This window comes from Pleuronectes platessa, chromosome 16 (genome assembly GCF_947347685.1).
Source record: "Pleuronectes platessa chromosome 16, fPlePla1.1, whole genome shotgun sequence".
In the NCBI taxonomy this organism is placed as follows: Eukaryota; Metazoa; Chordata; class Actinopteri; order Pleuronectiformes; family Pleuronectidae; genus Pleuronectes; species Pleuronectes platessa.
Genome location: NC_070641.1, coordinates 5257840 through 5271043, shown reverse-complemented (window position 1 = coordinate 5271043; position 13204 = coordinate 5257840). Strand labels below are relative to the sequence as shown.

General features: G+C 44.9%; 1 protein-coding gene across 1 annotated transcript; it reads left to right on the top strand.

Moving 5' to 3' along the window:
* Nucleotides 1–844: 844 nt before the first annotated feature.
* Nucleotides 845–10400, top strand: LOC128458856 (homeobox protein Hox-B9a-like). The gene is made up of 2 exons (XM_053443881.1): nt 845–1457; nt 10165–10400. The coding sequence occupies exons 1-2, from the start codon at nt 845–847 to the stop codon at nt 10398–10400; spliced, it is 849 nt and encodes a 282-aa protein (XP_053299856.1).
* Nucleotides 10401–13204: the final 2804 nt, after the last annotated feature.

The window sequence follows — 13204 nt, the reverse complement described above, 5'->3', positions numbered from 1 at the left end:
CTCTGCAGTTGGCACGACTCAAGTGTAACACTATTGGCCGTCACACTAATGCTGTTTTAAATGCAGACTCCCTGATGTCGGGATTGATTTAAGTGATGGCCTGTGCGCAATTGATCAAGGATGGATGCGCAATAGCAATGCGCTTCACACCGAAATGGACGCACGTCTATTTTGATTAAGCAAATCAATAATAAACAAATAAATAAATAAAGTACCAGCGTTGCGTAATTGTCAGCCATTGTCTGCGCTCCGCTCCCAGGCCCAGTGTCTAGACTACGCATGTACGGTTTTATATAATTGTAGCTTGACAGCAGCCATAGATACACAGACTCCATACAGAAGAACTGTCCTTTTTGCATATTGCATATAAACTAGACAATTTATTTAGAAGAGGAGCAATCTATTAAAGAGAGAGAGGGAGGGAGAGGGAGAAAGGCCAACTACCAGGGTTGATTTACGCTCCATTGACGCTTTATCAGGCTCGAAGAAAAGGTCCGGCCAATCAGTTTGCGCCGGACCCCCCCATCCTCCCCACCACACACACACACACACGAGCACGCTACCCCCCTGCACTGTGCGAGACTAGGCTGTAGCACTTTGTTTCACTATAGTGAGCAAGTTGTTGGGAAGGAAGGGGGCTAGAGGAGAGAGACAGAGAGAGCGAGAGCGAGAGAGAGAGAGAGAGAGAGAGAGAGAGAGAGAGAGAGAGAGAGAGGGAGGGAGGGAGCCAGCGGAGGACAGAACAGAGGAAGAGAAAGAGAGGGGAAGAGAGAAAATCTCGTCATGTCCCTCTTCTTGTTCTCTGTTTAGTGAACTCGCAGCGTTGCGCAGATAATGTCCGAGAATGTCCATTTCTGGGACTTTGAGCAACTATTACGTGGACTCCATCATAAGTCACGAGAGCGATGAACTCTCAGCCCCGACTCGCTTCCCCAGCGTCCAGTACTCCGGCTCCAGCTCCGCAGCAGCTGCGGGCGGGAGGCAGCCTGGAGGCGCTGCGCACCCGGAGCATCCCCATCCAGACTCGTACCCATCCTGCAGCTTCCAGCCGAAGCCCCCGGTCTTCTCGCCGTCCTGGAGCCCTTTCAGCCCGCACCATGGTGCCAGTGGCCTCCCCACCGTCTACCATCCGTACATCCCAGCCCAGCACGTGCCCGCCGCGGACACTCGGTACCTACGGTCGTGGCTTGACTGCGCGCCGCGCGGCCCCGAGACTGTGCCGGGCCAGGGGCAGACGGGCCAGGTCAAGCTGGAGCCGCAGCTCGGCCACCTCGGCGGGGAGATCGCAGCCAAAATCGGCGGGCAGCACCAGCACGAGACCACTACGTACATCCTGGAGTCAACTTCCACCGCTGCGCGCGAGCTGAGCCTCCATCCAGCCGCCATCCCGGGAGGACGGTTCGAGGAAAATAAGGACATTTGCGAAGGGAGTGAGGACAAAGACGGCCTGGATCAAAGTAAGTTATTAAAGCAGGAACTAGCGCACCAGAGAGCGAGAGAGAGAGCGGGGAGTGGGAGATTGTAAATGCTTTTAATGCCGCCATAAAACAAGAACAAAGAGCCGGAGAGCCAAAGTGCCCCCACCTTCTGCTCTCTGCGCTTACTGGGATATTTGGCTCGTATCATCCGTGTTTTACCAGCGGGCTCCTGTGGAACAGATTACCACACTGCGATGCTCCAGAGCTGCAGACTTTTCTGTGACGTTACCTCAAACCCTCCGCTTTGCACAATTTCCATTTCCATTGATCTGGCAAACACGAGCAGCACTCAGCAAGTGGTTGGCAAATAACATCAACTTGCGAGATAGTTATTCTAAAGAAAAGGGTGATCAAGATTTAAAAATGACACCGTGGGAGTAACAGCCCAAACCACCTTGACAAAACTAAACATGATATGTGTGTTAGGTGATGCTGTTACTTACATGATACTTTGAGAGTATGTCCAGGCACTCAGGGGTCGTTAGAGTGGATTACCTGGCAACAGCCCAAAGCCAACACATAAAGTGGCTTCATGAACTAAACAACATATTATTAGAGAGGATTATAAAATGGGGGGAAATGATAGAGGTCCCCCTGAACGCTTTTTAAGTGGGAGTGAGCAGCTCAGAAGGGACGTTATTTAACAGCAGGTGCTCAGTAGAAAAAACTAAATAAGGAAAGTGGAGGGGGGGGGGGGGGGGGGGGGGGATAATTATAATATTCAGATCTTTTTTCTGGGTTTTCTGCTCTGCTGCTCTTCATCTTCATCATCAGATCTCTCTGTGTGACAGCAGAGAACCGTGCTGGGTTTGCGGTGCCTCCAGGTTGTTGCTGGAGTTAATTGGCGGGGCATGCGCACTCCTGCCTCGTTTGAAAAAGGACCAAGCGGCTGTTGCGTTAGATTCATTATTAAAATTAATAATTTGGACCAAAGCAGATCTTAGTATCTTTACTTCACCTAGTGTATGCCCGTCCACAGCACGCATGCTATTGTGTCTTCGCTCCAGTACGTGTCCGTGTGCAACAATAAGACCAGTCCGAAGGAACATGGACGGGCTCAGTTAACTGTGTTTGTAATGCAGCCAGACATTGAATAGTTGATATTCTGCTTTGCTCTGATATTAATTCTTCAGCCAACCACTCTCAATAATTTTCCTTTGTGCATGCGTGGACGCGTATGTGCGCGCACTGTCCCATTTCCGCTCAACTGAAACGGAACTTTTCTCTAGTTGTTAACATAATAATAAGAGGGATAAACCAGCTCATTGCGCCTGCGCCTCCTCTCTGTCCATCAACTGAAATGATCCTCTGTATATGTCATTCACATACGCGCCCCCGTGCTCCTTTAAAAATCATAAAAAATCATAAAAACCATAAAAGGAGTCAGGTCGTCCATCACTGGCCCGGCGGCTCGGAGCCGCGGAGCAGGAGACATTGGCTCTCTATAGAGCAGACGCATCATAAGTCAGAGAGCCGCGGCGTGCGTGGACCTACTCTGCCGTGCGGGACTCGGCGCCGCGCACATGTGAGAGGAGGGTCAGTCTGGACCTTGAAAGCACGAACACATGCACACAGGATCTTCTGATGCTGCTCCGGTTTGTAGCAGTGAGCACATGCTGGGGACAAAAGATTGAAGCTTTGACTTCCCTTCACGAGAGGAGTTCAAGGAATTAGCTTATTGTTTTGTGAAGACTGACATTTACTCTAGTATTGCAAATTAACATTAAGAAATCGCTTAATCATATACTTACTAGTTTAATCATATTTATTCAAACCATCGCTGGCTGAATATTTATATTCCACAACTCCATGTTATTATAGGCAGCCTCATCTCGTACAGTCGCCTGTGAGTTGCTGTTTTAATCATCTGCTCACCCTGCAAAGATAATAATAATATTTTACCTGTCATGCAGTCGCAATCATCCTGATATAAGGCTATGCAGCGTTGGGCCAGTAACACGGGTTTGCTCTTTTTTTCTGCCATCACTCGCACTAACAACAACATTTAATCCATCATGCATGCGCCGGCGCGCTTGGCTCAGTCGGAACCACTTTTCCAAAGTCCCCTGACTTATTTCTGGTTGGAACAGGAAAATCCATTAATTTATAATTTTTTCTCTAAATTTGGTTTCTTGTATTTTCATGAAGCGAGGCTGCATGTGAACGGGCTTTGTTCCCCTTCCTCTAATCCCGCCGGATAAATCTCCAGGTCTGCCACAGGAGTGTGATCCATGTGCCTGAGCGCGTGACCGTTTGATCAGTGTGCGTTGGTAGTGTGTGTGAGTGCATGAGGAAAGGAGAAGAAGGGAGTACCCCCCTTCCCAACACAAACCCTTCCCCCATATTGGCCTTCAGAAGAAGAAACACAAATTGTAAACATTCACACACATCCAAATGCACACTTTATTACTGGACTGGCACACACACACTCACACAGACACAGACACACATTTGTCTCTCCCTGTTTTCCTCTCAGACACACATGCATACATAAACACTCTCAGTCCTTATTACACCAACTGAGTGAGCTATCCATCAGAGAAGAGGGCTGGTTACGGGCTGGATGGAGCCCATCAGCCTCCAGTCTGAATTATTAGACTTTCCACCAGTATGTGCCAGTCTGGCTGCAAGTGAAACATACTTCGCTCAAACCAGTCTCCTTTACTGGATACATTTGAATGCTATTTCTATTGTTCGCATGGCAGCCATTTTGAAAACTACATGGATGAAAACACGTGGACATATTTCTCTCTTGTGCCGACCAACACCATCACTTCAATACAAATGGCTCAGAGAGGCCTCGGTTTAGAAGCCGCTGGTGTTACCAGACCAGTCGTATTCACAGTGTGTCACCATTAAGGGAGGGTGGTTGGAAGAACACATTTTGCTCTGTATGTGATTGTTTGTAATTGTCTGTGTTCGGATATATTGCTTTGTGTTGTAATGGCCCAAACCCTGTGACATAATTCTGTTTTGAAATAGGCTTATGTTTTATCTATACATATGTCACAAAAGTCCATATCTTTTTTTAAATGCTCATTAACTTAGCCTAACAGCTTTATGGTTAAAGGTCCAGTGTGTACGATTTAGGGGGATGTATCAGATATGGAATATAATATACACAATCATTGATTCATTGGTGTAAACTGTAATTAGTAATGTTTTTACCAGCTTAGAATGAGCCCTTTATATTAGGTTTTCTTTAGCAGAGTCAGCCATGTTGCAACTCCATGTTTCCATATTACCCCGGATCAGATAAATCAAACACTGGATCTCGAGGGGGCCTTCTGCATTTTTTCTTTCCAAAAGGCCCCTGTGGCTTTTCTTATTTTGCTTGAAGGGAGTGGTATTTAGATGGTTGCAATAAGTCACTTCTCCACTAGATGGCACTAAATCCTTTACACTGGATCTTTAAAGGTATACCAGTTTTGTTTAGGTTAAGGTTTAATTCTTGCGTAGTATGACATTGTAGGCTATCTAACTTAAAGTAGTGTATAGCATAAACCTTGGAAACAGGAGGAAACGTGTAACTTTGCTCTGACTAAAGGTAACCAAATCCACCCACCAGCACCAATTAAGTCATTTATTTATTTTGTTTAATTCTCAAAACAATCAAAATGTAGAATTAGCATGTTTTGGCATCTAAACCTTAGCAAAAAAGTCCTTGGTTTTTTCTGATGCAAATTGGAATCTGAGAGTCTGAATTGTCTTATTGGGTAACCAAATAGATGCAGTGTGAATAACATCAGTAGAGTCCTACCTTTAAAAAGATCACATCCTGTTAAAGCCGGCTTCCAGCTACAGATTCCCTTTGTGTCACTGGTGCTGGGCAGCCATCCAGAATAAACTACAAGGTTACACTTCAGTCTTTGTGTTGCTGCTGCTGCCGGGGCAGAGAGAGAAAGTTATTACCCCTGAAGTTTATTAAGTTATAATGCCAGGTGAACAACCCACATTAATTGGTGTGTAGCTGGTGGTGGCTGGGAGAGATTGGTTGTAAGGGTTGAAGTGGGTGGGGGGGAGCTGGGGGGAGGGGAGGAGTAAAATACGACTTCAGGAAATGTAATAACGTGCCTCTGGGATATATGTGGGGTCAGTTTCTGGAACTATTAGGGTGAAATTGCAAAGGGAGCTAGAAAGAGCAAGAGAAGGAGATGGGATGTGGTATTAGTCTTGTAGCCGTTTCGGTCAGTGTTTCCACGCATTCATCACCGTGGTCTCTCTCTGTCACACACACACACACACACACACATACACACACACACACACACACACACACACACACACACACACACACACAGACACACACACACACACACACACAAACACAGGAAAAAGGCACAATAGGCCAACAACAGAACATGTCGTGCCGGAGGGCTATAATAGGCAGCTTTACAGGAATATCAATCTTTTCATCCATGTGCCTTCTTGCTGACATGCAGGTCAGGACTTCAGGTTACATCTGCGAAAGCTACACCAACACCTGCATTCTTTCTTTTTCGACAACCCCCTTACTGTCCTGCCAGCCCTTCAGAAAAAAAAAGTGTACGCCATCCAGCATCACCCCTCACCACCCAACAACTGGCTCGTCACCCTGGTGACAGCCTCGGATTCCACACAGCTTCGAGGGTAATGGATGGTCTCGGAGGTGATTGTACACCCAGGCGATTCAAAGGACCCACTCTACGGTGTGACAAAGGGGCTGCACATCCCCACCCCACCCCACCCCATGCTCCACACCCCACGTTCCGGCCTCGGCTCACCTCTGTACCAGGCATTATTTTGTCCTGAGATGAAATCGATCCTCTACATGCTGGCCATGTGGGAGGAAATTGATTCCAGAGGGTATTAAGGACGTATTTACTGACGATGGCTGCTGACTAACTCAGCTGTGGGGGGTGGTTGTTTTTCCCCCGTCAGGGGCTGACATAGGCTGGGTGATGTGATGCACACCATTGGCAGCCATTTTAGCCCCCAACAGTTGAGTTCCAAACTTTGAGCCATTACAACAAAGTCCCTGTTTACACCAGTAAACAGTCAGAAGTGCTCGCAAAAAATTCCTCTTGTCCTTAAAGACACCCAAAGAGTACAGATCATTAGCATCATGTGGGTCAGACAGCTCTCATAAATTCAATCACATTCTTGGAGCGGGGTTGGGCAGACACAGTGTGTGTGTTTGAGCAAACCAGTATATTTGAGTTGAGTTTATTAATCACATTCCTTTACTTCTAATTTGACTTTTGTTTGCACTACATTCTGTAAAAATTAACGTTAATATCTAATGATGATTTCTTGTGCAATTTCCCCCTAAATTTGATTTTGATAAGAATTGTTGGCTGTGATGAGTCAGGTCCAGGTTTCAGTCTGTGTCACGATGTGTCCACAAGCTAATTGACTACTTTTGATCAGAAAATCAAACCTGGAGGACAAAGGCTTTATGCTGATGCTTCCAAACAGGCCTTACTCTCTGTCACTGAACCATGGACAGCAATCATAATAACAGAAGTAATAAGTGTTAATTCAATAGAAACAGTGCAATTACATTTGTAGTACATTGCCATAACCAGGAAAAAGCCTTGCAGCAACGTTTCAGTGGAGCCAACACCTTCCTCTGTGCAATTTTGTTCAGTGCTGCCAGGAAAAAAGAAAATGCAAATCAAAGAAAATGGGAATAATAAAACTAAAGTCCCCTGTAATAATGAAATAGAAAGTAAAAGAGTCCGCTTAATGTGTTCAGAAATTTGACAAACAAAAATTAAATAATTGTTTTATTAAGTCCAAATCATGATTACAGTAAAATCTTAAACGTTTTGGGTCAAAAAATATATTTTGGCTTATATTTGATAGTTTAAATGTAAAATAAACATTTAATTTTGATTCAATACTTCGTTTTACTTACTTAACTTTTAATGGTGTCTCGTGTATATAAACGTTTTAACTACAAATCCAATTTGTTTCATTTTCCATTAGAACTGATCATACATAAAAATCCCAAGCTGCACATTTACTTGTCCAACATTTAAGTCCAGAGCAGAATCTACTCTAACATCAACTAACACTGCTTCTGCCCATGGTGCCACACAAAACAGATCTTTGTGTCGGACTGGGAGAAAGAGGACATTGTTTCAAATGTCATATGCAGTTGTGTGAGTTGCCTTAGCATTACAGCATTCATGATTGTCATCTCAGTGAATTATTACCAGTGAAATTGAAGACAGACGAAGCCTCCACCCAGTATCACTTAGGGGAAAGACTGGCTCCTCAGGGAGCGACACACCACCTCAAATCCTGACTGCATGGCGTCAAAAGGTGCTGAAGATCACACTTGTGATGAGTGATAAGATCATCTGTTCTGCCATGTTAGGCCTGAGGACTGTGGCAACATTTATCATAAGAACAGAAAATCTCCAGTATAACACTATGCCATGCAGAGCTGATCTGCCCCTGGCTGTAAGATCTCCCCCTCTCCTCTTTATTTATGTTTGTTTCTGGTCACACAGCAACAAGGAGAAGCTTTTAGACCTTGATGGAGCACCAACTGATTTAGATGACACATATTCCAGTATTGACTGTGATGGTCAGACTAGATGTCTGCTGTGCTTCATTCAGTCGGGCTTGGTATAACAAAAACTGTGACTCTTCTTATACCAACCTTTTATTTCATTCAATACATCCCGACTGGAGTCTCCTCTGGAAGTCACACTTGTGTCTTGCGCCAGATTGACATTGTGCTGCTGACTGAGACGGTTGTCAGCGATAAAACACGAAAAAAGAAACAGCAACTTTTAAGAAAATGGTTCCAGTGTGGTCTGGGTTTGTGCTTTCCCTGCCGTCATAGATGCTCTTTATATTTTTATAACAGTTTTCTTTTCTTTAGCTCTTCAGTCTATTGTTTAAGAAATAGTCACCTTTATTGAGAAAGCTCAAATTTTAATCTATTTTTCATTTTATTTCATTTCGATCCTATTTATGGGTTATATGAATACATGATATACAGACGTGAGCTGGTGGGAGATGGTGCTGGCATTACAGACCTATGATCGAGAGTGATTGATGGGAGGAAGAGCCTGACCAAACCACATGGAATGATTGCTTATATGGTTAAAGGTTTTATTTAGAAGATGTAAAAGTGGAAATCAACCAGAACCACCTCTCGCCTCTCTCGCTCTGTCCCTGAATGGGATATAAAATGGAAACATCTCATCCTTAGATTAATAATGAGTTTTATATTGGCGCTGCACTGTTCAGAAAAGCTGGGCGGCTAAAACAAGGCAATAACTGCAGGTATAGCAATGTTAAATGGGTTGATATATAGTCAAAATGAGCGCAGAGATGTTTTCTTTTAAATCGTTGAATGGTCCTCCAAGAGCCCTCAGTGCTGTAAGACTCACAGCGAGCTGCCTCATAGCTGAGATGCCTGCTGCTTTGCAGAGGGTAAATGTCGATAGCTCTCAGGCCCAAACCAGACCCATGCCTCCCAAACACGAAGTCTCTGCTAATTACATTGGTCTGAAAGCTGTAAAGAGGGGTGGTGAGTTTGTGTGTGTGTGTGTGTGGGGTGGAGGGGGGACGTAGGAGTAGCCTGGCAAACAAGAGATTTTGAAAAAAAGGACGAAGCAATTTTCTCTCATTTAAAAAAATGAAAAGCAGCACATTTGAAAGCCTGTTATTTGCTATTTCAGACGCGTTTCCACAATGAAAGAAAATATTTCTGTCCCGTTTTCTCCATCACAAGAGCATTGACGACTCTGAGGGGGCAGGATGGGAGCTGAGCGCCAACACAGATCCTTCATTTCACCAAAAACACCTCCGACGCTCCCGGCAAAAGCGTGCAGGGTTCATAAGTCAATGCATGTGTTTGTGCTCAGACAGGGTTCAGTGCAGTCTACTGTGTGACCTGAGTGAGAGTCGCACTGCATCTTATACACGTGTAATGAATGGCGAAGGATGAACACAAGAAATATTTTTCCCTTAACCCCGGCAGGGTCGTAAATCTGCCACCACTTATTAATTTAGCAGCAATCAGAAGTGACGCAGTGACAGCGCACTGAGCTGCAATGTGATTATCATTCTCACGCAAACAGAAAGAGGAGGAGGGGGAGGAGGAAAACGTATCGGGCCTGTCAAACATCTTCCCTGATCTGTTTGCTGTCATCATTTTTCTTTCTTTTCTCATAACACTCGGAACATCTTCACTGACCCAGTGATTGCAGCATCTTCTCATTTTTTCCTGAAGGTCACCTCCAAACCGAATCCCCACCTTCTATAAGCATACATTAATATGTTTCTACAATGACTTATTGCTTTATTTGTAATGATCGGGATCAGGCTGTTGTCGGTTCTCCTAGTGCTGTTTCCACTGTGTTTTCTGCACGTTGGATGGAACAGGCCGTTTGTCTTTCATGTGCTGTCCAGTTGTGTTAAAGCTGTGGCCCCGCTGTCCCCATAAACCCAGGTTATGCACCGAAGTGTCAAACGCAGATTCAGGCGTTTGAGAAAAAGTCTTGCTAAACAAGGTTCCGCAACTTTTACACACGGAGATCTGTTGTTTTGATCTTCGAGGGAGCGTTTTCTGTCCTGGCTCTGTCCTGGTTAATGTTGTCAGACACACAATAGGAAGCATATGTGGATTTATTCTTGGTTTGTAACAACTTTCTTGTCTCTTTTCCTTCTCCTCTTCCTCCAGATGACCCCTCGGCCAACTGGCTACATGCTCGCTCTTCCAGGAAGAAGCGATGCCCGTACACCAAATACCAGACTCTGGAGCTAGAGAAGGAGTTCCTGTTCAACATGTACCTCACGCGGGACCGGCGGCATGAGGTGGCGCGCGCCCTCAACCTGACGGAACGGCAGGTGAAGATCTGGTTCCAGAACCGGAGGATGAAAATGAAGAAACAGAGCAAGGAGCAGCCCAAGGACTAGCGGAGCTGCCTCACAACACATTCCCGACCATAGACTGTGAATAAAGATGGGCAACACGACAGCTCCATAAAAGTGAACCCAAAAAATCTTGATCACCCCTAGTGGCTGACTGCAGTATTGGTCATAAAACCTGAATCCTCCTTGTTAGCGGATGGGGCATGGACCAGACTAAAGAGTCAAAGTACACGTACATTTTGTTTTCTCAAAGATGGTTTCTTCACTACACGATCACTCCTGCACAGACATTTCTCCAAATGGCGGGAAGGGTGCAAGATTGCGGCAACCGTCTCCGAGATATTTTAGCTTGCTTTCTGTACAATGAAAGTGGAGACGCGTCGTCCATCTTTACATACAGTCTATGACTCCGTAGGACATTCACGCACACTCATGTGGTTTGTTCAACATAACGCTATAAAGTCAACAACACGAAATGGCCTTTCCGAGAACTGCAAACGTAGCCTGCTCCCACAGACACACTATTTCTAATGTACAACTGATCAATTGCTCAATTGATCCCTAACATGGGGCGAGGACTCGTCCATATAAACACAGACGTCTTAACTGCCATGACGGGAAAGACAGAAAGGGGCTGAATCTTAAGACTTTGGACTTCTCTGAATTTGTGTTAGTGCTCACAACATCCAGACCAACATCACTTCTTCATCGTGGACATTCCCCTCGTGAAATGGCTTGGACGCCATGTAAAACATTTTTTTTTATATAAAGAGGTAGCTTTGTGGCTCCTGCATATTCATAGTTTAATATTATGCTATTAATTAGACTCTGATAATTGGCTGCATTATTAAAGGAAAGAAAGCAGCAAACCGCTTATAGTGATGCTCCAGCAGTCTGGAGCGGGGGTGGGGGTTGAAGTTGTGTGTGTGTGTGTGTTGGTGTGTGTGTGTTGGGGGAGGGGGGGGGGGGGGGGGCGGCAGCTACAGCAGAGACGGAGTTTTTTTCTCCTCAAGCACTACTCTTCTTCTTATTGGTTATTTATTTTCCCGTCGCTGACACCGGAGGTGCGCGAAGGTGCTGAAACCAGGGTTTCACATGACCATTAATAAGAAAGAGGGGGGACGGTGGGGCTACACACACACACACACACTCTTTTCTTTTCCTTCTTCTCTTGTTTATCTCATTGAGGTTGATTGGAAAGCGCCCGATGGTCGGCGTTGATACAGTCAGCGAGCCGCCGTCTGTTTCCCGCTTGTCGACCTAAGTAATGAGCACACCCCGGAGGAGGAGGAGGAGGAGGAGGACGAGGCGGAGGAGAAGGAGGAAGGTCGGTAGTCATGAGGGTGGCAGCCGTGATCATCCCGACTCAGCAACCGGGGATGCGATTAAACTGCTGTCGATATCTCCCTTCAGCTACCTTTCCGGATGCTTTATGCGCCAGCGCCGCCTTCGCCGAGACCCGTATCGGCTATCGATTATTGTCCTTTACGCGTCACGTCAGCCTCTCGCCGACAGGGCGTACCTGAGTGGAGATGCAGATTGTTATTCTGGTTAGTTTTTTTTTTAAATCTTTTTTTATTATTTTAATCGCGCATATCAGTGTTTAGATTTTAGCTTCTTGCAAGACTGGGTTTGGGTGAATCCAAGTCAGATTTGTTGAGGTGAACGTGGCCCCAATCCTGTGCTAGACGAGAAATAACGAAGATACAGTTTGCTCGCTTGTTATTGAATTGTAGGATTCTGGGTAATTTGGCACAGTACAATGTCAGACATCGTCACCTTAACGATAGACTGTTCAGCCAAACAAATCTTCCATACAGTACAAATATTATTATTAATTATTATTTTATTATTATTATTATTATTATTATTATTAAGGATTTTGCTGTAAATATTTTCTAAATGTTCATTTCAGATTCTAGTGTGCGCAAAGTCCATGTGCGCACGCGGCAAAAATAGTCCCTAACTTCTCTGGCACTGTCTTTATTCACAGCATTTTAAGAAAGAATCAGCTCTATTTTTATACATACAATACGATATATTGCGTATTACCTGCTATGCAAGGCAGTTCTCTCCATTTCAGGAAAATAATTACAAAAAAACTATACAGTCACGACGGTTTCAGAGCGCAACCCGGAGCCAGAGCGAAACGTGCGCACACATTTACTGAACTCCTGTTTTTATTTGGTTTTATTTAATTTTTTTCTAAAGAGGATTGTTACGAAATTCTATCACAGGATTTATTCGCACCGGTCTCCTCCTGTAATTATCTCGGAGTATTACGTGGTCAGAAGTGGAGTCGGTCGCAGATGTGTGTGTGGAGCAGAGGCCGCGCTGGAAGGCCGAGCGTTATGTGGAGTGTCGGCGCAGTTAAAGTGCGTCCGATGGCAGTTTTATGGGCGGATCATAAACAACACATTGGCTTTACAGCGTTTACAGCGCGGTGTGTGTGTATGTGTGTGTGTGTGTGTGTGTATGTGTGTGTGTGAGACACCACTTTCATTTACCAGCAGCAGAACATTTTCCTCGATGAGCGGCATCAAATCCTCTGTTCAGGAGTAAAACATGTTTACACACCTCTTCGCATGCCTCAAGTCATTTTAAAGACGTATCTCATCGTTTAGCTCTTTGTGTGTTACACATCTGTGGGAGGGGGATGTTTATGGGAAATTTTAAAACGAGTTAGTAGAAGTTTTTGGTAGGAAATGTTCCTAATTTATTGTATATAATGTTAGTAACCTCGTCTTTCTTAATGGAATGAGTTCAATATGCTGTTTTGTCTTGTTGGGACTAGGCCTCTTATCTTACTGTGATATACAGACGATTTCTCTCTTTTTTGTCATGTGCCC

Coding starts and splice junctions, on each gene's coding strand:
- LOC128458856 (XM_053443881.1), top strand. CDS start 845: ATGTCCATTTCTGGGACTTTGAGCAACTATTACGTGGACTCCATCATA. Junction 1,458..10,164: donor CAAAGACGGCCTGGATCAAA/GTAAGTTATTAA, acceptor CTCTTCCTCCAG/ATGACCCCTCGGCCAACTGG.